Source organism: Cryptosporidium bovis, assembly GCF_009768925.1.
Source record: "Cryptosporidium bovis isolate 45015 chromosome Unknown contig_6, whole genome shotgun sequence".
NCBI lineage: Eukaryota > Apicomplexa > Conoidasida > Eucoccidiorida > Cryptosporidiidae > Cryptosporidium > Cryptosporidium bovis.
In genome coordinates, this window is record NW_027125007.1 from 223,503 (window position 1) to 245,882 (window position 22,380).

Genomic DNA, 22,380 nt, shown 5'->3' on the forward strand with positions numbered 1-22,380 from the left:
CAAAGTGAGCATATAAATAATCCTGAAGCAAATTCAGAGTCTTTTTAAGCATATAAAGTGTTATTTGACTAGAATTTTCCTCTTGTGTAAATAAGAAAGTGGCTTAATAGGTTTTTTTTTGTTAGTAAAGGTGGTACAATGGCAAGAAATAGAAGCAAGGAAAACAAGGGTGCCTCAAAAAACAAGAAAGTTTTACAAAGAATGGAGAAAAGTGGAGTGAAAGATGATGTTATTAATAAACAAACTAACGTAAATGAAATAAAGAATAAGATAAAAAGAATAGAGATTGCAAGAGAAATAAAAAGAAAAAAAAAACAAGAGAAAAGCAAAAGAAGAGAAAATAGAATAAAAGAAGAAAATGGTGGAGAGGTTGTAAAGGGTATTCCAAGAACAATAGAGAATATGCGTGTAAAAGATGAGATGTATGTAGAAGATCCTCTAAATGATAAAGAATTGCGAAAAGAGATGGAGAATGATGAATTTTCTGATTATTTTTCAAGAAAGAGGAGTCCAAAATTACTGATCACAACAAATAATAGGGCAAGTAGACATATGTATAACTTTCTAAAAGAGATAGTGTCGATAATACCAAACTGCGATTTTTACAAAAGAAATGGTTTTACAGTTAAAGATATTATTAAAGAAGTAAATGAGAAGAATAATAGTAATGAGGATAATAATTTAGGGTATACAGATATATTAATATTCACAGAACATCCAATAAAGAAAATACCTTGGGGTTTATATATATGCCATCTTCCAGTCGGTCCTACTAGCTATTTTAGAATTCGCTCTGTTAAATTGGCTCAAAATATGAAAGGATCAGCATTCTCAACTACACATAACCCTGAAATAATATTAAATAATTTTGACACTAGAATAGGTTATAGAATAGGAAGACAACTTGCATCTTTATTTCCATTTGACCCTGATTTTATTGGAAGAAGAGTAATTGCATTTCACAATCAAAGAGATTTTATATTTTTCAGGCACTACAGATATATATTTAGAAGTAAACATAAAAATTCAGTTAGTTCTGGGGATGATCTTTGTGAAGGACACGATGATTCAAACTCTAACAATTCTTCGCAAAATGATCAAGTAATCAATAGTGCAGGATTACAAGAAATAGGTCCGAGATTTACTTTAAAATTGATGTGGTTGCAAGAAGGTACATTTGATACCAAAAAAGGAATATATGAATATATTTGGAGACCTGATCTACAGGTAGATAGGAAGGTCTTTTTTTTGTAACAATATTATTGGTGTTAAATGTTAGAGTGTAATATACAACTATATATATGCACATAAATACATTACATTTGCAGGCATATTGCTTATAGCTTAAATAACATTTCCTCTTTAGCTTTCATATTTATAGCGTGCCCATTTACCAAACAATAGACTTAATTTATGTAGGTCCCACATTGTATTCATTCGAAGTAGGTACATATACGCTGATACAAAACAACTAGTTCAATTGAGTAATTAAGTGAAATGAATAATTAAAAGAAGAAATGTACAAAATAGTCCTTTTTTTTATGAATCAACTTAGATCAGATAAAAGTCGCAATCTAAAAACTGTGGGAATAGGAATCCGTCTATATAACTACACATTCACATATAAATGTCACTTATCGTTATTTATTCTAATTGTTTAGTTGTTGCACTAATAATCATCTGGATAATAGCTGAACCAATAACGACAAAAATAAAAAGTCCTAGGACAAATGGACCAACAGGATAGGTTTTTTTATTCTTTGATCTATTTACTCTTCCTCTTTTATCTATGTTCCTTTCATATAATTCTCCTTTTAACTTTGTTATTCTTGACTGAGCCTAATATACGACAAAAATAGTTTAATTACTTTCACTCAATATGAAAATATACAAACGTATGTATGTTATATTTTACATTCAAAAAAAAACGTTCTTAAATTCAAGTACAACATATTATAACACACATACATACGTAAGTATATACAAAACACAATAATCAACTTACCATTGTTGATTCTTTAAAGTAATATACTTGTATACCAGGTTATTCTATTTAAAGTATGTTTACACCTCTTCAAAATTAATATGCACCTCCAGTAACTTTATTTGAGTTAAAGTGTGAAAAGTTAAAATAAAACTAGTAAATTTATTGAGTGAATTACTTATTTATTTAATATAAAAATACAGATATTGTTATTTAAATACTCTCTCCTTCGTATCTAAATTTTAATATATATTATATCAATTTACCAATATTTTAATTTTCCCTCAAACAGTATATTATTAATATACAAAATAATTATAGTCAGTGGTTATATATGTACGTACAAGTATAAACCAAACAATTCACAATCTAATTTATATTTGAAGCGCCCACTTAAATCTATTATACCTTATATTACCTTAAATTTATTTTAATATATTTATTGGTCTCAGCCCGCCCCCCCTATTATCTTTAACTCGAACCCCAAATGGACCCGCTCTTTCTTTCCTCTGACTAACATTAGCAATGACTATAGTGTCGAATAAATACTAAATAAATTAAAACTTTAACTACTAGCACTAAAAAATATATTTAATTGCGCACATTTAGACTCAATTAAGGTGTAATAAAACGATATTTTCCTGAAACACTTCCTAAAACATACATGTCTGTATTTACATAATGTGTGCCTGCATATGTTTTGTGTTAATACTTATTTGAATGTTTATATGCACAAACACTTGAATATATTCCTAAATACTTCTTCTGTTCTCACTTGAATTCATTCACAAATGTTTAAATTCACACACATACCCATTACCAGATATTCAAATATATTTCTAAAATTTTGGCACAACTATAAATATAATATCAAATAACTGAACTTGTGGACACTTATTTTTCTTTTTCACAATAAAAGCTGAAGTGTTTGCTTGAAGTGTAGCTACATATAATATATAATCAGCAAGCAACTCATAACTTAAATCTACTATTAATCATTTATAAACACCCACCTTGTTTTAATATTCATTTAACACGTTTCAAATGACATTTTTCATTAAAAAGATAGAAAAAAATCGTTACTTATGAATTGTGGCCGCCTTTTTTGTTATTATTGGAAATAAACAATAATAATATTCCACCAATTAACTAAGTGTCATTTGGGCGCCATTGTGTATCCCGCCTATGTGGTTATTATTGTTAATAAGTGGTTGCATTTAGTATTATTGTCTCGTCTTAGTAATATTAAATTGTATTAAAATGAACTTAACTGTAATGAAAAGACGGTAGTGTAAATCGGGAAAATGTTAGACGAATAAGAAAGTATATAAATAAATATATAAAATAAACTTATAAATAATAATTTTGGCTCTCAAATAAGCTAATTATAATATCAATTATTTTTGTTTACATATATATATATATATATATATATATGTACTTGTCAGTCTTTGTCAGGAAATTAATTTTAGATAAATTAAATTTAGAAAAAAACAAGGGGAAAAATAACATCTATCTTTTTCTCTAATTAAATTCAGACGATTAAATTAATTGGAAGAGTACAAGTTCTAATTCGCCGAGTTGGAAGTGGACTAAATCAAAGTTAGAAATGGGTATGAAATACGTAGTTTCCTACTTGCTTTGTGTTTCCTCTGGAAATCAACAACCAACCGTCTCAGACATTAAGAAAGTTATGGACTCTGTTGGAATTGAATATGATGTATCTATCATAGAAACTATGATTTCTAATATGCAGGGAAAGGTTTGTCATGAAGTTGTTGCTTCTGGATTATCCAAACTCCAATCGGTTCCTACAGGCGCAGTAGCTGCTGCTGCAACTGTAGCTGCTCCTGTAGCTGGAGGTGGCTCTGCTCAGGCAGATTCCAAGAAAGAAGAAGAAGAAGAGGAAGAAGGTGATCTGGGTTTCTCATTATTTGATTAATTCAAGAATATATAATAGTGTAGAAGATTAACATCTTTTTTTTCCATTCTGACTCTTGTCATTTTTCCAATAATGTTTTATGCCATTCAACGATTTGTTCTTCGGTTTCCACCATATCAGCTTCTTTATGTATGTTTTGATGTTGTATAGAATTGAATGCGAGAATACGGAGTAGAGACAATTTATTCTTCGCCTCGTTCCTATTCCGTTACATTCGAAACTAGTTGTTGACATTGACAATCACACACTTACATCTACTTCAAATTAACACATCTCATCAGATGTAAATGCAAAATCGAGCCTTCCTACTGCAAACACCAATATAAAACCACAAAATAAAGGCAAACCAAATCGAAAATGAAGATCAAGTTTAAAAACACAAAGAAAATTTGAAATTGGAAAATATATCAATTTAGGTGATTAGGAGTGAAAAGTTTTCTCTCTCAACAATTAAAGTAGTCATTTTCTTCTAAAATTTAATATAAAATAAATATATACATTAAAAACTCTTTAAAGCTTTATGTATATATTACAACAATGAATTTTTTCTAGTCATTACACTAGCATATTTTTGTTCTTTTTATGTAAAATAAATCCTTTTTGCTCTCACCTCAAATGAAGATGAAATGAAAGGGAAAAATCTCACTAGTGTCGGAAGACAAATGAGAAATCACCAGAAAAAAATTCAAGCGAACAATGACTTTTTAAATGCTGCTGCTGCTTCTGCTGCTTCCTTCATAACAGCCTTCTTACAGAAACGTTGATTTCTCAGAAACTTAGCATTCATACCGAATGTGGCTATTTTCTTGTATGTCTTTACCTTCTTAATTCCATTTCTATGGGCCTTGCGATTCTACAAATATCAATTAAAAGAATTTTAATTGAAGTCAATATAATTCACCTTTAAATTGCACAAGCAACTTACCTGATTATGATTCGTATGATTCTTTGATTTTGCCATTTTTTACTAATAATACCTCAGTACAAAGTTTTGATTAATTACAGAAAAAAACTATTTAAATTACCCCCTTGAGACCTTTGTATTTCCTCTAATTTTCTCTCTCCTGAACAAAAAAACTTGTTCCCCTTTCACAAAAAAAATAATTGTGGCTTCTATTTTACCTTGAATTTAAAATTAGACTATTATTATCGCCATAAATTTTCCTGTTTTAATTCAAATTATATACTTTTATTCAGCTATTTGTATCAATAATAGTATCTGTCTCTAAAAAGTAATTTATAACAATCCCGCCTTTTTTCGTCTCTACAATTATAAGTTCTAGTAGCACATTCAAAAAAGTCCAAGTTACCGCCCAAATTGCCCCATTTAAAGAAATTATTTAGGCGGTGGTCTGTTAATATATACATAAGTCAAAAAAAGACCAATAATTACCGATTGAAATAAGAATATTTCAAGTATGTAAGTGAATTAATAAATAGATTAGCAAGGGAGTCGGAGTTAACATTGAACATCATTTTCTTCATAGTGTGAATATACCAGTTAATTATCACGTTTTTTTGACTTCAATTGAAAGGTGTAATAGTAATAAGAAAAAGGAAACAAAATTGATGCTCTATAAACACATAACTAGTGAAATACAAAAAATAGGTTTTTATTATTATATGTGTATTTTATGTTCCAGCTAATTAAATAGAATGTTGGATATTCCTACATGGACAAAAAGGTAAGTTTAAATAAATAAACTAAACTATAATTAAATTTAAACAATATCTGTTAAATAGATGGATACAGGTAGAGGAGTTAAGCGATGGCATATCTCAAAATAAAAATGACGAATTAATTAAGCATTTACACAAAAATGTAAGAAAGGGAATTAAAAAAATGAACAACTATCATGGATTATTTCCAATACAAGAAAAGGCGATACCATATATTTTAAATAGCATAAATAATGATATGAACAGTAGATACAGCAGTGATATATGCATTTCAGTTCCAACAGGAGAAGGCAAAACCCTGTGTTATGTGATACCAATATCAAATTATTTGTATAATAGACCGTACCCATGTTTATCAGTTCTAGTTTTGGTGCCGACACGTGAATTAGCAAATCAAGTAAAAAGTGTATTTAATATATTCACAAGTGAAAACAAAGGCAAATTTCCAATAAAAATAACGACTTTAACAGGACAGCATTCTTTTTCAAGTGAAATGAAAGAGCTTAATTCATTGAGCACTCCTGATGTAGTTATATCAACCCCCGGAAGGCTTTGTGAACACTATAACCAATTAATGATATCAGATGAGTTAATGTTAAATGATAATAGATTTATGTTTATAGGTAATGATGAAAATAAAGAAGGATTTGGTGACAATAAAAAAATGGTCCCTACCTTATTTAGAAACATCTATTTTATAGTTATAGATGAAGTAGACAAATTATTATCGCAAACATACAATAATTGGCAGGATATTGTGAATAGTATATCTAAAAATATTGAATTAGGCGTGAATTGTGGTGAAATGGGTTTATCTATTAAAAAACCGTTAAAAATACTATTATCAGCTACCATATCAAATAGTTCAAATAAAATAAATCAATTAAATTTAGTAAGACCAATTTATTTTATAAGTTCAATTTCAGGTGAATCAAATATTCCATCTAAAATGTTTCAAAGGTATATTAAAGTATTAAATAAAAAATATAAACCAAATTCTTTGTTATGTCTTATATATCAACTTAATTTAAACAAAAATAATCGCAAACAACTCCTAAAGTTATTATCTGCGAATACTAATGGTGAATATGAGACGAAAAATATTAAGCAAATTCCCAAATACTATAAAAATCATTTCAAAGCAGTTATTTTTTGTTCAAATAAAGTAACGACAACTAATTTAGCTTTATTTCTTCAAAGAGAACTTTCAAAATTAGATAGGAATGATCTAATATTTAGAATACCGTGTATAAATACTCATGAACGTAACAATAGCGATGGTATAGATAACAGTGATAGCGATAACAGTGATAATACAGATAAAAACAAAGTTACAGATGTGAAGAAAAATTGTAAAATAAAACTGGCAGATAAACCAGGAACTCTTAAAGTCGAAGAATTCTCAAGTCTATTATTGCAAAAAGAAAGAAACAACTTAATTAAAAAATTTAATAATGATGAATTTAATATACTTGTATGTTCAGATATATTGGCAAGAGGCATTGATATATCAAATATTGACATAGTTATTAATTATGACGTTCCTGATAATATTAAAACCTACATTCACAGAGCTGGTAGGACTGCTAGAGCAGGGAAATCAGGGCATACTTACACTATGGTTGAATCTAATCAAATGAGGCATTTCATGCAACTTGTTAATCTTAAAAACAAGAATATTCATAAGCAGCAACTTTACTTATCACTAGAAAACTTTTCCAAGGACACTGTTGAAAATTAAATAAAGTATAAATGAAGGTATTTTGTAATGTAAATAATATAAGAAAACGTAATTATTGCTTTACATACGCACATAAATACATGGATTCATATATTTGCGTGCATATTTAAAACAAAAGGTAACTTAATTATAACAATTCTTTAATTAAATTACTGGTGAATTCCGTCTAGCAATCTTTAATAAATATTTGCGAGGATAAAAGCAGAATAGTTCAATGGACTAAATGTCACTATTATTTTTGTTTCGTTAGTATATTAAACACTTAATTTGAAGTCTATAGTATACTAGTTTAATAATTTTTTGTTTTCTTACTTATATTTAGAAATAATAGTAGTAACAGTTTAATAACATAAATATATGTAAAAATAAACATGTGCTCGTAATAAGGTAGTAAAAAAATAATTTTATACACAAATTCGAGCATATTAACAAATAAGATAAAAATAATTGCAGAAAAACAAGTTTTAAAATGCCCATAGAAATACGAGATATTTTTTTCATTTGTGATTATAAATGTTCAAGGAAAATATCCTGAGTAAGGATAATACTATTGAAGATAGTAATGAAATAGAAACATACGAATTCAATAAAAATTCATTGTGCTTGATTGAGGAGGAAGAGAGTGATAAGTATGAGAAAGAAAATAAGGATAACCCTGTAAATAATAATTATATTAGTATCAATAGCCATAATTTTATCAATTTAAACAAAATAAATCAAAGTTGCTTGAGAACTAATAAAAGTAGCGTAAATAATTCAAAAAAAGCAGTTCGTTTTACTGACTTACCACCGGAAATATACGAGTACGAGAATTGTGGTTATACAAGTGATAGATTGCTGCATAATTATTTCAATGTTAAAAATGGTTTATTTTTTCGCGAGGATAAGGATGGTGAATTGGAGGATTTTGAAAACGAAGATGATAAAATGGAAAACAGTGCAATAATTGAGAGAAATAATGATAATAATTCGGAAAATTGTTCGAAATTATTACTTCCAATATTAAGTAGAAACAGGATATATGAAATGGAAAAAGAAATTATGAGTGAGTTCGGTGATAGCATTGACTTTGCTAATATCTGTAGAACAAGAGAGATAATATCTATAGACGGGAAGTATATCAACAAAAAACATAAATCAGGATTAGATTCACTACCAAATAATCAAAAGAACAATGATAGTGATTACAGTGATTGTGGGATCAAGTATAATAAACTGGGAACTGATTTAGATACCTTGAATACGACAAATAAAGAATTTGGATTAGAAAAAGATGTGGAATATTATGATAAAAAGGATAGTTACAATAAAAATTACATCACTTTGGAGGAGTTAAGTATTGAAATTAGTAAGATACCAATAACTCAAACCGATGATGAGGCATACACTAAACGTGGAAATATAGATAACGATCCAAGTTACATGAACTTGCAATCAACTACAGAGTCCTTAAACTTTTATGAAGAATAATTTGTGTAGCACTAAATACCATACATGCGCTCTGCATGCAATAATACATGTATATTGGCATGTACATAAATGCATAGCATTTACATATTTCAATACAACTTAAGAATATACAATTGCAAGTTTAAGGGTATATAAAAACAATACATACACACTTATTTGCAGGGATAATAAGAGTGATGAAAGTACTAATCTTTTTTACTTTAATAAAACGTTGGTATATAATGAAAATGGGTCCCTTTAAGAGCACAGCATGCTAATGGTTTGCCTTGTCAATTAGATTCTAATAGTCGCACAAATTTGAGGTTTTTTTTCTTTTTTTTGTAATTTTGTTTGTGACTTACAAACTTACATTAATCACTTTATTTTAAGTATTATTATTGCACTATTCTATCATGTTGATATTGTGTTACTGATCTGCCATGAGTTTATAGCAAGTAGAAAATCCGCTTAATATAGTAGTGATAACGCACGTAGATAGAGGGTTTGTATACGATATAATTTTAATCTACTATATTTTTGCCGTGTATATATTTAGTAATGTAATAATATACAAGATAACATTAATGGATATTAAGTATATCATCTTTGTTGTTTTCTTTGGATATTTATCATTACATTCGTATTTTCTCATCACATATACTTGTATTTTAAACATTTACTTTCTTTATAAATCAAATGGACCCATCATATTCCTTAGGAATTAAAATGGAACCCTTACCTGAATTAAAAAGCGAACAAGGAAAAAGGTTACATGATCCTTGTATAGAGCCTTTCCTCTTCACCAGAAATGGGCACATCAATTAAAGATAAAAAAGACCTTTTTTTCCGAAAAAATTTAATAAATAAAAACAGCTCCTTATTCCAGTCTAAGTAAAAGTGAATCAGATCGAGACCTACCTGAATTAAGTAAAATGAAGTTGAACCTCGCCCACAAAATAAACTACATTAAGACCATTCATAAAACGGTGCAAATGATACAAGATAGGCATATATGATAAAATGAGAGCACAAATTCAGCAGCTATAAAGACAACCAAAGATTAAACAAATAAACAATGGTAAAAACTATAATATTGACAAAAAAACTCACGTTAATATACTTAAATTCAACTCAAAGATACCGACGTTATTTTGTCATATTTCCTTCAACTAAACAAATGAGCCCTATCTACACTGCTTTTATCATAGAAAAATGTTACTATCCAAAAGGATTATACAACAAAGTTGCTGGTAAACCACTTATCTCCTCTTTCCAGTAATGTCAAACTGACGGGTACAACGACCAATAGACGGCGCGGATATTTGTAGTCCTATATGATGTAAAGTGTCTTATATACTGACTTTTGGCGGTAAAAATCAAACAAATAATTTAAAAAACAGTATACCGAATCAGAATTGTCCATACAAGGCTGAAGGGAGAAGTGTAAATTTAAGGACGTTAATCTTTCTCTTTTAGACTTTGTGACGCAAGGATAAAGACAATATCAAGATTTGTTTATTTTTTCTTTTTTTGATACATTTTTTAGTCATTTACTTTTTTACTGGCTCCATTAATTTTTAACGGTAGCTACAGAGAGGCAAACTAGTGAATATACATTAAATACATTTATAACGATTATCTACTGTTTTTTGGTCTAGAAAAGAAGTAAAATATTAATAAAAGGACGAAAAAATAGGAATTTATGTGGAATGATGAAGATTTAGTCTAATCCCTATATATATATATATATATATATATATATATATATATATATATATGCATATATATGTGTATATGTGAATATAAATAATATGAACAATGTATATATACATGTATATGATCGTATTTATATGCATGACTAAAGGTGTATATTAGTATAATAAATTTGTCTAAAAGATACAAAGGATTAACATCAATTTATTAGTGAAGTAAACATTAGTAAATTTAAGATAACAATAATACAAACAGATATTGGGCAGGACTAACTGAATTTAAGTACTTAACAAGGTTTCGAGTTCTTTTTGGAGATCTTATTTAATTGGATGACGAATTAAGTATTGTTTGTTTTATGTTATTTGTAGTTTTGACAACATATGCACTACAAATAAGTTGTATAAAGCAGTAGTACGTTATAGAGAAAGTGAATAAGTAAGAGTACAGGTATTTGCATATATTAAAGTGCTATATTTTCAAGGGTAATCAAGATAAAGGTGTATTGTTGGTTATTTAACTAGTATTACTTTTGCTGAATGAAGAAAAGATAAATAAAAAGGTTATTTATTAACGGAATAGAAAGAAAATAAGAGCAAATATAAATAGATAATAGAAAGTGAAAGAACTAGTAACACAAAAAGGTACTTAATTATATATATTAATAAACAAAAGGGAATATAAAAGATGGTTTTAAATAAAATAAGCAACAAAAATGTTAATATGATAAAAAGAAGCAATAAAAATATTGAATATGCAGGAGGAAGTAATACGTGGTCTAAATTATTATTTACATGGATAACGCCATGGATGTCTAAATTTTTTGATGGAGGAATAACAAGTGATGATTTGCCACACCTTCCGGAGAATGATGAAATTCTGTATTGGACGAAGCGTTTGGAAAAGGCAGTAGATGAGGAGGAAAGAATAAGCAAATTAAAAGGAAGAAGTTTAAGACTTTATATTCCATTATTGAAAGTGTTTGGGTTTCAGTCTCTTTTGGTATTGTTATCCAAGTTGTTTTATGATGCTCTTCAAACACTTGCAACTTTGGCTTTAAGAAGTTTTGTCGCTAGTTTAGAACCAAAGGAAATAAGTATAAATGGTGAGGTAATAGAAAGAAATAATAGAACAAATTATTTTATGGGAACTACATTTATAATACTTACATTGATAAAGATATTAGTTGAAATACATTATAGTTATTGGTGTGGAAGAGTTAGTTTGAGAATACAGGGATCACTGATATCCATGATATTTAAAAGGGTTGTTCACTGGAAGGCGTCCGTAATATCATGTGAAAGTAATTCGCTTGGAAAATCTGCCAGAAAATCAACTATACTTAGACATATTGAATCCAGAAAAATACAGGATAATGAGGCAGTGGCATCTTCAAACATATTTAACTTGATAGTAGTTGATAGTCTTGCAGTCGAGGGCTTCTTGATTAATGGTATTGAGTGTTTCGTGTTTCCGCTCAGAATAATGATTGCTTATTTAGTGCTAAGAGATTCACTTGGTTCATCAATAACTATATTTGGAATAATTACTCTTATTATATTTTTAGTATTATCCTTTACATGCCAAATAATAGCATCGTCATACAAGACACCCTTTATGAAAGCAAGAGATAAAAGAATAGATAGATGTCATGAAGTACTTAGTGAGATAAGAACACTACAAATGATGGGACTACAGGACGTTGCTAACGAGAGAGTAATGAAGTGTAGAAGAGTTGAAATGAATGCGAATCAGAAAAGAACTGCACTTTCTTTAATAGGAAACTGGATAGGATATCAAATGTCTGGCATATCTCAGTTGGTATTAATTTTACTTGCTATATATACGGGTATTCAAAACTCTAGATTAAATAATGTACCTTTGGTTGTATCTGCATCTGTCGGTGTAACTACATTAAAGGTACTTTTTTCTTTATTGGGTCCTTGTAGAAACCTTTCTGTTTATTCATTCGCAACAATCGAGGCCATTATATCATTAAATAGGTTTCAATCATTCATTAGATCAAGACCTATGGATTTGAAACACTGCGATTCCCATTCTGTAACTTCAAAAAGCATTGATAATCGCAATAATAAGAGCCGTTTTATAGTAACTGATTGGGATTCTGACAATAACAATAATGAGTCATCTTCTGAGACTGATTTCCTTTTAAACAATAATATGTCATTAGATAAAAGAAAAACGGGCAATGGAACTGATGCTGAGACTGAAATAGAAATTAAAAGAGAGATTTATCAGTTGGCTAAGGACATTGACAAATATGAGGGCGTGGAAGAAGAATACAGGAATGATAATGAGCAGCAAATAATGGCAGTAGATAGCAAAACAGTTGTATTAATGAGGGATTCTTCCTACTCATGGAAAAACAATAATGTCGGTGGAATGAAAAGCAATAGAACCAAAAATAATCATGCTTCTGGAAAGGTTAATGAGTTTAAAAATAGACATGATACTATGAATATGAGCAGTAATGGTGCTAATTATGAGAGGGTGGTGGAAAAGAACGGTGACATTGCCTGTAATGATACAAACACATTTAAACTTAGAAATATAAATATAAGTCTCTCACTTGGTGAAACAATAATAGTAGTTGGTTTACCTGGAAGTGGTAAAACAACACTTATGAATGCAATTCTTGATGAAATAGTACAGGAGAGTGGTATTACATATGTTAAACCAAGAGAAACAAAGGCTCCAATAGCATATGCCTCTCAAATACCTTGGATCCCTAGTGGAAGTATTAAGAATACTATTTTATTTGGAAGAGAATTTAACCAGATTAAATATGATAAAGTACTGGAATGTTGTAGACTTATTCAAGATTTTGATACATGGCAAGACGGTGATTTAAGAATTGTAGATGAGGGTGGTTGTTCACTTAGTGGTGGACAAAGAGCCAGAATATGTTTAGCAAGAGCACTTTACTCCCTTCCAGATGTTGTATTTGAGGATACAGATTTTATTAAAAAAAATATTAAAGAAAATTTAGTTGATTCCAAAACCGATAACAGTGGACTGGAAACTATTTCAAATGTTTGTAATGATAGTGAATCGTCATTATTATATCTTTTGGATGATATATTCGTTAGTTTAGATCCAGGCGTGAGTAAATCGATATTCAAGAATTTGTTTGGTTCTTATGGTTTACTCAGATCAGTAGGAACTATATTATCAATAGACTATAACAATCTGTCTTTTTTAATGAGCTCGAAAAAAGCCTTTGAGGGCTTCAATCCTAATATACTGGTATTGGATGAAGGTTCTCCCGTTTTTTATGGAACATACAGGTCATACATTAGTGACTTAAGATATTCGTTGCAAGATGTTAGCTTTGGAAAAACTTTAACTGATGAAGAAAAATGCAATAGAGATTGTAATTATTATAGCGACGATGGTAACTGGAGTGATCAAGATCACGACTATGATGATGACAATAATATTAGCGGAAGAAATTCCAGTAATAACAAGCTTGAAAATGGTAATATTGTAATGGAACCAGGAAAAAATAATTCAGAGAATGCCTTCTTTATAACAAATACAAAAAGTGAGACACTTAGAAAAGTTATGGAAAAAGAAGGGAGAGTCACTGGAGTAGTATCGGGTAAGACATATATATGGTATTTTTCAAAGTTAAAGTGGACTTGGACAATATCATTATTTATACTTTGTTTTTCAAAAACGGTGTTTGACAAAGGTACTGATTATTATATGGGATCATATACTTCTAGAAAGCCATCAAATAGCATTTCAGACTCTATTTATGAGGGGAAAAAATTTGCATTATTTTACTTTTTATTGTCTATAATACAATTTGGAGTTAGTTCAATGGTATTTATAGGAGAAGCTATATGTGGCATAAGAGCTGCAAATGATATACACAATAACATATTTGTTAATGTTTTAAATGCTCCTTTGTGTTTTTTTGACTCTAATCCTGTTGGAAGAATACTAAGCAGATTTAGTACTGACTTACTTATGATTGACAATTTACCAATAATGAAAATAGCAACTGTATTGGTTGGAGGAATGAATGTTGTATTCCAATGTATAGTTGTATTAAATGCAAAGGCATCGCTTATATTCTTGTTTCCAATAATTGGTCTTGGTATATATTATTTAGTAGCAAGATACTTCCTGAGATCATCTAGGGAACTTCAAAGAATGTGTTTGGTCCTATACTCCCCACTATGTGGTGTATTTTCAGAGGCAATGAGTGGGGGTCCAATAATAAGGGCATATAGAGCTCAGTATCATTATATGTCACAGGGAAATGAGATTATTGATTTAATGCAAAGGGCAAAGTACATGCAACTTTGTTCTAAAGAGTGGTCTTCTTTGAGGACACAACTGCTTACATTTCCCCTAACCATATTATCATCTGGATTCGTAACTTCAATATTATCTAATTTGTTCTCAAACACAAGTTTAAATACAAGTGCTAATACAGGAACCGGAGCTGGTATTGTGGGTATTGCTCTTTATTATTCCGAGTCTATTGCGTCTAATATAGGTATGGTCATTACTTCTTATGTCAATATGGAAAAAGAAATGATTTCTGCTGAAAGGCTACACAAATATGATGAAACTTTAAAAATTGAGAAGTTACATGTTACCTCGTCTCATATTTGCAGAATTATTAAAAATGATAACGATCTTAATGCTAATTGTGATGATAGTGTTCATGTAAGTAAGAGACTAGGAATAGAAATTAGAGATCTTCAAGTTAGATATAGACGCCCAAATAGCAATCCGTGCGAGGACACTGAGGATATATATTTTCCACCTTCTATCAATGGAATGAATGCAGTTACCGGACCTAATGAACATATTGGTATAATTGGAAGAACTGGAAGTGGAAAATCAACGTTTTTACAAGCTATATTGGGTCTTGTTCCAATTACAAAAGGATACGTGCTATTGGATAACAAACCTATACATGAAATGAGTCCCGTTGATAAAGAACGACTTATTGGAATACTTCCTCAAGTGCCATTGATACTAAAGGGTTGGACCGTAGAGAACTTTTTAGATCCATATAAAAGATTCAGCAAAGATGAGATATGGAATGCTTTGAATATATGTGGACTTTCTGGAATGATTAAATCATTACCTTATGGAAAGATGTTAGACGCCGTTATTGTTCCGGATAGTTATAAGGAGGATGCTAACACTTTTAATGAGAGGGACAAATCTAAGAATAAATACAAAGGTAGAGATATTTATAGTAATTTTAATGGTGATAAATATATTAATTCAAAAAATGTGGATAATTGCGATGTCAGAAACAACTGTGACAATGACAAATTTAAAAATAGCCTTGAATTTGCTAAAGATAAATCAGTTCCATTGTCTCCTGCTTCTTCAGCATCATCTTTATGCCCCAATTCAGGTGATCTTGAGGATGAAAGATATCTTTCTGATTCACAGCTTAGATATTTATCATTAGCCAGACTTGTATTGTATGCGAAAGATTACAGACTTATATTAGTTGACGAACCTCCTCCTGATGTAAGTCACGAAGATACTGTAGACTATGTACCTATACATCAATTATTAAGACAATACTTTCCACACTGTACTGTATTTGTTGTAGCTCATCATGCTGCTTCACTTAAAAATTGTAACAAGGTTTGGGTGCTTGGAAAAGGTAAAATACTACTTGAGAAAAATTTGGATTCTAATTTTTCACAAGATGACATGTTACATCTATTTAAAATTGCTGAATCAAATGAAACTTCCAGTGATGTTAGTAACTTTTGATTCATCTTTTTTTGAAATTTTAGGAATATACGCAGTCAGTTAAACATACACTTTACTGTTACTAAAATAAACATAAGATTGATTCTATATAACAATTCTTTAATTAAAGAACAATACATTTACACATTTATTTGTGTAAATTAATATTAAGCATGAGTTTCGAGTCTACATGTTGTATTATTATATAAATACTCTTTTTCCTCCAAACATTATCTTTTCTCGCCTTACTGTCATATCTTATTTGAGCATTTATGCTGTCTTTGAAAAGCATGAGGGTTTTTATCACTAGTAATACTGATTAATATTACAAACTTGCATTGTTACCAGTATTGACTCACACAGGAGAAACAACACAATGCAATACAACAAACATTGCATCACAACACGAATTTAAATCTATTGTTGAAACAAGATCATATTATTATCTAATTATATACAGGGCGTTAGGTACAAGTGCAAAACGGGGTAAAAAATTACATATACATTACACGTAACCTGATAATTAACATTTTTCAGGCGGTAACTTTTAAGCTAATACTATTTTCTATATACATTATATATTGTAATGTATTTAAAGGGAAAATGCTCGTTTTTTTTTGACTTGGAAAATAAATGCAGATTTTATTTTATTGTTTTCATTTAAAATATTTTGTTTTGTCATAGTATAATATAAACCTCAACTCTATAATTTTAGATAAAATAAAAATCCTGATTTATACTGAGCAACAAACTAAGACTTCGAATTTATCAAACTATACAAATAAAAAAATTCTTTTTCTAAGTAAATATATTTCTTGTCAAATTACATTAATATTGTGTTTTGCTTTGAGAACAACACCAAAAAGCAGACTAAAAGGAAGAAATGATTAATCACTAGCTTAAATATCTATTATTTACGTGAATTAGATACATTTGGATGATTAAAAGAAATAATGCACGCTTTTTAATGATAGAATATATACCTTTATATATATATATATATATAAAGGTATAAGTTTTATTTTTTTCAATAAATTAGCAAAAAAAAGTTAGGATTTATAATAAAGAGCCACAATGTATAACAATAGGGATGGATATATAAAGAATGGTAATGGTTCCTTTTTATTAACGCTAATTAGGATGATAAGTGAGTTGTTTAGGAGCATAACATTTATTTGGATAACACCGTATTTGGACAGAAACATTTTGTATAAAAATAACGAAATATTTGATTTGAATGGAAAGTATTTAGACAAATTAAATAATGATAATATAAAGGATTATATTGAATACATAGAAAATGCACATATTGTAGATAATAAAAATGCAAGAAAGAAACACAAAAATAATAAAATTATACTCTTGACACTAATATTATTGAACAAACGATTAATATTTGAGATACTTATTTTAAAAATTTTCCAGATATTGTCATCCTCACTATTTTCGGTAAATTTAAATAGGTTTATAGTGCTAAATAACAGTAATATTGAAAACGGTGTGTATAAGATAATAAGAAAAGGAATGGAGTTAATTGGTATATATGTACTTAGATTAATATTTGAATCACAATGTAGATACAAGAGTGGTAAATTAAGTTTGAATATGGAATCAGTATTAATGAAATTGGGTTTCTCGACAATAATACTATATAATGAAAGAAATATCAATGAAACGAATATAATAAGTATAATCCAAGGCGATTGTTCAAGTTACCCTAATTTTCTAACATCTTTGTTAGATTTAACAACTTTTCCGTTAAAATTCATACTAACATGGTATTTACTTAAGGAGTATATTGGAGATGTGGCAATAAAGTCAATATTAGTGTTTGTTTTTGTATTTACGCTTGGACTTGTACTACAGATAATCGGGTCATGTTTGAAAGTACCTTTTATGAAATATCGTGATATAAGAATACACAAAACGCATGAATTTCTTAGAAATATATCACAAATTAAATTGCATGGCGAGGAAAAGATATACATTAGTGATATATTACAAATTAGAAAAAAGGAAAACTATTATAACAGTTTGAGAATATTATTTATTCAATTAGGCATTTATTTAGACTACCATGTTAATATAATATCCCAACTGGTTTTTTTTTGTGTATATATACTAAATAAAATAGAAGATTCTTCAAGAAAAAGTATAAATAACTTAGGATTATCACTGAAGGAATTGGGACCAACTGGAGTTACTGTATTGAATATATTTTTCACAGTATCTTCAATTAAAGGAATAACCACACAACTTGTAGAAGGATTCGTGTCTGTTATTAGATTTCAAAGCTATATAAATGAAAGGATTAATTTAGGTAGTAGCATAGGCAAAGAAAATGCTGACTATTTTAACAATGAATGCTTTGATTCAAAGACAGAATTTTGTTTAAGTGATGATTTTGAGTTAATTGACGAGAATCACTACATTATTTTAATGGGTAAGGAGAATAAGCATATTATTGACGAATATAGTAAAAAGCAATTTCTGGAATTTAATGACTGTTTCCCAGTAAACATTCATTGTAATGCAAATAAATTTGAACAAGTTCCGCTTAAAATAAATGAGTTATTTGCAAACAGGTATGACAATATTAATTTAAAAATTAAAAATGGAGAGAAGGTGTTTATAATAGGTCAATCTGGCTCTGGAAAGACCAGATTTATTAATTACTTGCTCACAAATAACAATAATAAGTATGTTTATCATTTAAAAAACAATATACCTATAGGATACGTATCACAAAAACCTTGGTTACCTACTGGAACAATAAGATCGGTTATACTTTTTGGTTTAGAGTATAATGAAAGCACATACAATAAAGTCGTAGATTGTTGTTGTTTATTTGTTGATTTTAATTTATGGAAAGAAAAAGATTTAAAAATTATAAATGAAGGTGGTGATTCATTAAGTAAGGGTCAAAAAACAAGGATATGTTTAGCAAGAACACTATATCAATTTTTTTACCATAAAAATCAAATGGCTGACAATAATAACTGTTGTTTTTACAGAATTAAAGTTCCTTTGCTGTTTATATTTGATGATATATTTACTAATTTAGATTATATTATCGGAAATAGGATATTCTATAATTTGTTTGGCAGGAATGGAATCCTTTCTGATAATAACAAAACAATAATAACAACAATAGAGATCGATACACTGACTAGTCTTATTAGTTATTCGAAAAATTTGAACGGAAAAGGTAGAAACAGCAATGGTAGCGATTACTTTTCGCTATTTTACAAGTATTATTGCATTACTGGTGACTTTAATATTAAGTCACTTGATATTAATTTAAATGATCATCAATTAATTAGTAATTTTAAACCTCTTGACCATTTTTGCATCAATAAATATGATAGTCACAATGAAAAAGCCAGTATCAAATGCATTTACAATAAGGAGGAAAACGTTTCAACCACTACTGATATCAACAGTGTTTCTGATATTGTTTGTTTAACCAAAGATTCCGTTAAATTCACTCCTTTACTTAGTAATGAAAATAACAGTATATCAATTCAAACACCAACCTCAAATACTACAGCAGATAAGAGTAACTGCTCTTCTAATTCCTTAACCAGTGAAAAAGAATTCAAGGAATCAGCACCTGAATCTCAACATTCTTCATTTATTAACAACGTCGCTCAAGATAAAGAGACAAATATTAACTCAATAAGTGAAAAATTCAATATTAAAGGCAACATATCAGTCACAAGTTACATATGGTATTTAAAAAACGTTGGAAAAATAAATACAATAGTTTTGGTGGTTATATTACTATGTAAATCAATAATGGAAAGAATAAGTGAGTTATTGTTCACGGGACAAATATACACTGGTTTTAAATTAAAGTCGTTATTGATATTATACGCAACATTCACTATATCTGGCTTGTTTTTGGGAGTTGTATTATTTATATACGAAGCAATTACATGTACTGCGTGTTCGAATAAAGTACATGGTAAATTACTGGACATAATACTATTAAAAACATCAAATTCAATTCCAATACATATATTACTAAATAGATTTGGAGGAGATATGTATATACTAGATACTTGTATAATAAAGTCTATTATGTCAACTATACTTCCGGTGTTAACTATAACTGGACAGCTAATATATATTGTGTTTAACGTTCCATATTTTACAATACCATTTCTATTTTTATGGTTTAGCTTGTACATATATCCCATTAGTAAGAAGTTCATATCTTCATACAGAGAGTACCAAAGATTTTTAATTTCAATTTACTCTAATATATTCAGCATTGTATCATGCTCTCAAATAGGCACATTAACTATTAAAATGCTCAAAAAGGAAAATTTACTCATTAAGCAGGCCTATAGTAACATTAATGTTTACATTAAAATTAAATACATACAACTTGCAAGTACACAATGGGCTGGGTTTTGGTTGAATATTGGAATGACGCCTATAGGAATTTTGTTAAATATTATAATATATATTTCAAAATACCACCTTTACCATGTTAATGACGACAATAAACATAAAAATATTTTGATGATAAACATAATTGGTTCTGCAGAACTTTGTATATATTACTTCCCGTCTATAGCTGAGGCCATATCTGCTTTTATGTATAAATATGTTCAAATGGAAAAAGAAATGTGTTCCGTTGAAAGAATACTTGAGTGTATTAACACGATTAAAAAAATTGAGTTTGAGAATACAGTTAATAAACAAATTTTAAACAATGCAATAGAGGATGACAACATTAATTTCGGTTCACATAAGGGGTTGATAATAAATGATTTGGTAATATCTGCTCCTGTTTTTTCAAATAAGATCGATGGCTACAATGCTGAAAACAATGAGAATGCATCTAAATGTGATACAATTTTAGTAATTAAAGATAAAATTTCTGCTCTACCTGGTGACATTATAGGTATAGTTGGAAGAACAGGATCGGGTAAATCCTCTTTATTAAATTCGATTATGGGTTTAAATATAAGGAAAAAAGGCTATATTATATTAAATGGTATAGATTTAGATAATATAAACATGGAGTTTGCTCTTAAATCAGAAACTTGTACGAATAATGGCAATAATTTTAATAGTAAGAGTAAAATAAATGAAATTATTGGACTACTTCCACAAGACTGTTATATTGCAAATGGAAAAACAATAAAGTCCTTACTTGACCCATTTTCAGAGTACTCTGAAAGTAAATTAATAGGAGTTTTGGAAAAGTATGGCTTACTTGAATTTATCAATTATCTCTACTACGGATTAAACACCGAAATATCATTAGATCATTCTTCTATTAACGAATATAATTTATGCGAGAATGACCCGTTTTCCTCCTTAAATGATGATGATTTCAATAAGAATACAAATAGTATTTTAAATATTAATTTGAATGGTGAATATTGTGATTTAAGTAGTGGTTTTACTAAACATTTGAGCAAAAAAATAATACTTTCTGCATCTCAGATAAGATATCTATTATTCATTCGCCTCGTCATTAATCCATTAAAGTACCAGCTATTACTACTTGATGAACCTCCAAACAATGTGGTCTTTTCGATTGGAAACAGAAATATCTACACTCTCAACATCGTCAATTCAATAATACCACTTTCATTTTCTCATTGTCCTGTTTTGATTGTATCTCATAATATGGATATTTGTGAGCATTGTACTTCCTTTTGGATAATTAAAAACAATAGACTTTCCAAGGTTATTAATAAAAAATTTACTGATTGCTACACACACATTTGGAATGAAATAGTTTCTTGAAATAATTTTCTCTGTTGTAAGTATTTACTCTCCTTTTATCTAAATTTGTTTTCAAACACCTATTATCGTAATTCGTTTTTTTGTGTAAACCTTTATAGTCCATTCAGAGTTACCTTGCATTGTGCTTATAACTTAACCAGACGTCTATTTCTAAGTAATCCCAAGTATTGTCATAATTTGTTAATTCAATATAATTCGTAATTATCCCTTTCTCAATCACTCTTATTTATCGGTATTATTCAATTGGTAACATATATTTGTTCAACTTTCACATAATTCGCCAAATTACACTGCTACGCGCAGGCTTCCCACAAAAAATCAAACAAATGAAAAAAATAACGTACA

The 22,380-nt window shown here is 28.8% G+C and overlaps 8 protein-coding genes across 8 annotated transcripts; 6 read left to right on the forward strand and 2 right to left on the reverse strand.

The window, feature by feature from the left end:
- Positions 1-138: 138 nt before the first annotated feature.
- On the forward strand, positions 139-1,254 carry FG379_003270 (IMP4-like U3 small nucleolar ribonucleoprotein (snoRNP); the record flags this gene model as incomplete). Its single annotated transcript, XM_067328928.1, has 1 exon — positions 139-1,254. One exon carries the CDS (start codon positions 139-141, stop codon positions 1,252-1,254), a length of 1,116 nt encoding a protein of 371 aa, XP_067185068.1.
- Positions 1,255-1,644: 390 nt separating this feature from the next.
- Positions 1,645-2,008, reverse strand: FG379_003271 (uncharacterized protein; the record flags this gene model as incomplete). The annotated part of the gene is made up of 2 exons (XM_067328929.1): positions 1,645-1,839; positions 2,006-2,008. 2 exons carry the CDS (start codon positions 2,006-2,008, stop codon positions 1,645-1,647), a joined length of 198 nt encoding a protein of 65 aa, XP_067185069.1.
- Positions 2,009-3,593: 1,585 nt separating this feature from the next.
- Positions 3,594-3,926, forward strand: FG379_003272 (acidic ribosomal P2; the record flags this gene model as incomplete). The annotated part of the gene is made up of 1 exon (XM_067328930.1): positions 3,594-3,926. The coding sequence occupies one exon, from the start codon at positions 3,594-3,596 to the stop codon at positions 3,924-3,926; it is 333 nt and encodes a 110-aa protein (XP_067185070.1).
- A 685-nt stretch (positions 3,927-4,611) lies between these two features.
- Positions 4,612-4,887, reverse strand: FG379_003273 (uncharacterized protein; the record flags this gene model as incomplete). Its single annotated transcript, XM_067328931.1, has 2 exons — positions 4,612-4,779; positions 4,852-4,887. 2 exons carry the CDS (start codon positions 4,885-4,887, stop codon positions 4,612-4,614), a joined length of 204 nt encoding a protein of 67 aa, XP_067185071.1.
- A 695-nt stretch (positions 4,888-5,582) lies between these two features.
- FG379_003274 (uncharacterized protein) lies at positions 5,583-7,347 on the forward strand (the record flags this gene model as incomplete). The annotated part of the gene is made up of 2 exons (XM_067328932.1): positions 5,583-5,611; positions 5,670-7,347. 2 exons carry the CDS (start codon positions 5,583-5,585, stop codon positions 7,345-7,347), a joined length of 1,707 nt encoding a protein of 568 aa, XP_067185072.1.
- A 513-nt stretch (positions 7,348-7,860) lies between these two features.
- FG379_003275 (uncharacterized protein) lies at positions 7,861-8,817 on the forward strand (the record flags this gene model as incomplete). Its single annotated transcript, XM_067328933.1, has 1 exon — positions 7,861-8,817. One exon carries the CDS (start codon positions 7,861-7,863, stop codon positions 8,815-8,817), a length of 957 nt encoding a protein of 318 aa, XP_067185073.1.
- Positions 8,818-11,193: 2,376 nt separating this feature from the next.
- Positions 11,194-16,287, forward strand: FG379_003082 (ABC transporter with 9x transmembrande domains and 2xAAA; the record flags this gene model as incomplete). Its single annotated transcript, XM_067328740.1, has 1 exon — positions 11,194-16,287. The coding sequence occupies one exon, from the start codon at positions 11,194-11,196 to the stop codon at positions 16,285-16,287; it is 5,094 nt and encodes a 1,697-aa protein (XP_067184880.1).
- Positions 16,288-17,340: 1,053 nt separating this feature from the next.
- Positions 17,341-22,035, forward strand: FG379_003083 (uncharacterized protein; the record flags this gene model as incomplete). Its single annotated transcript, XM_067328741.1, has 1 exon — positions 17,341-22,035. One exon carries the CDS (start codon positions 17,341-17,343, stop codon positions 22,033-22,035), a length of 4,695 nt encoding a protein of 1,564 aa, XP_067184881.1.
- Between the last annotated feature and the right edge of the window lie 345 nt (positions 22,036-22,380).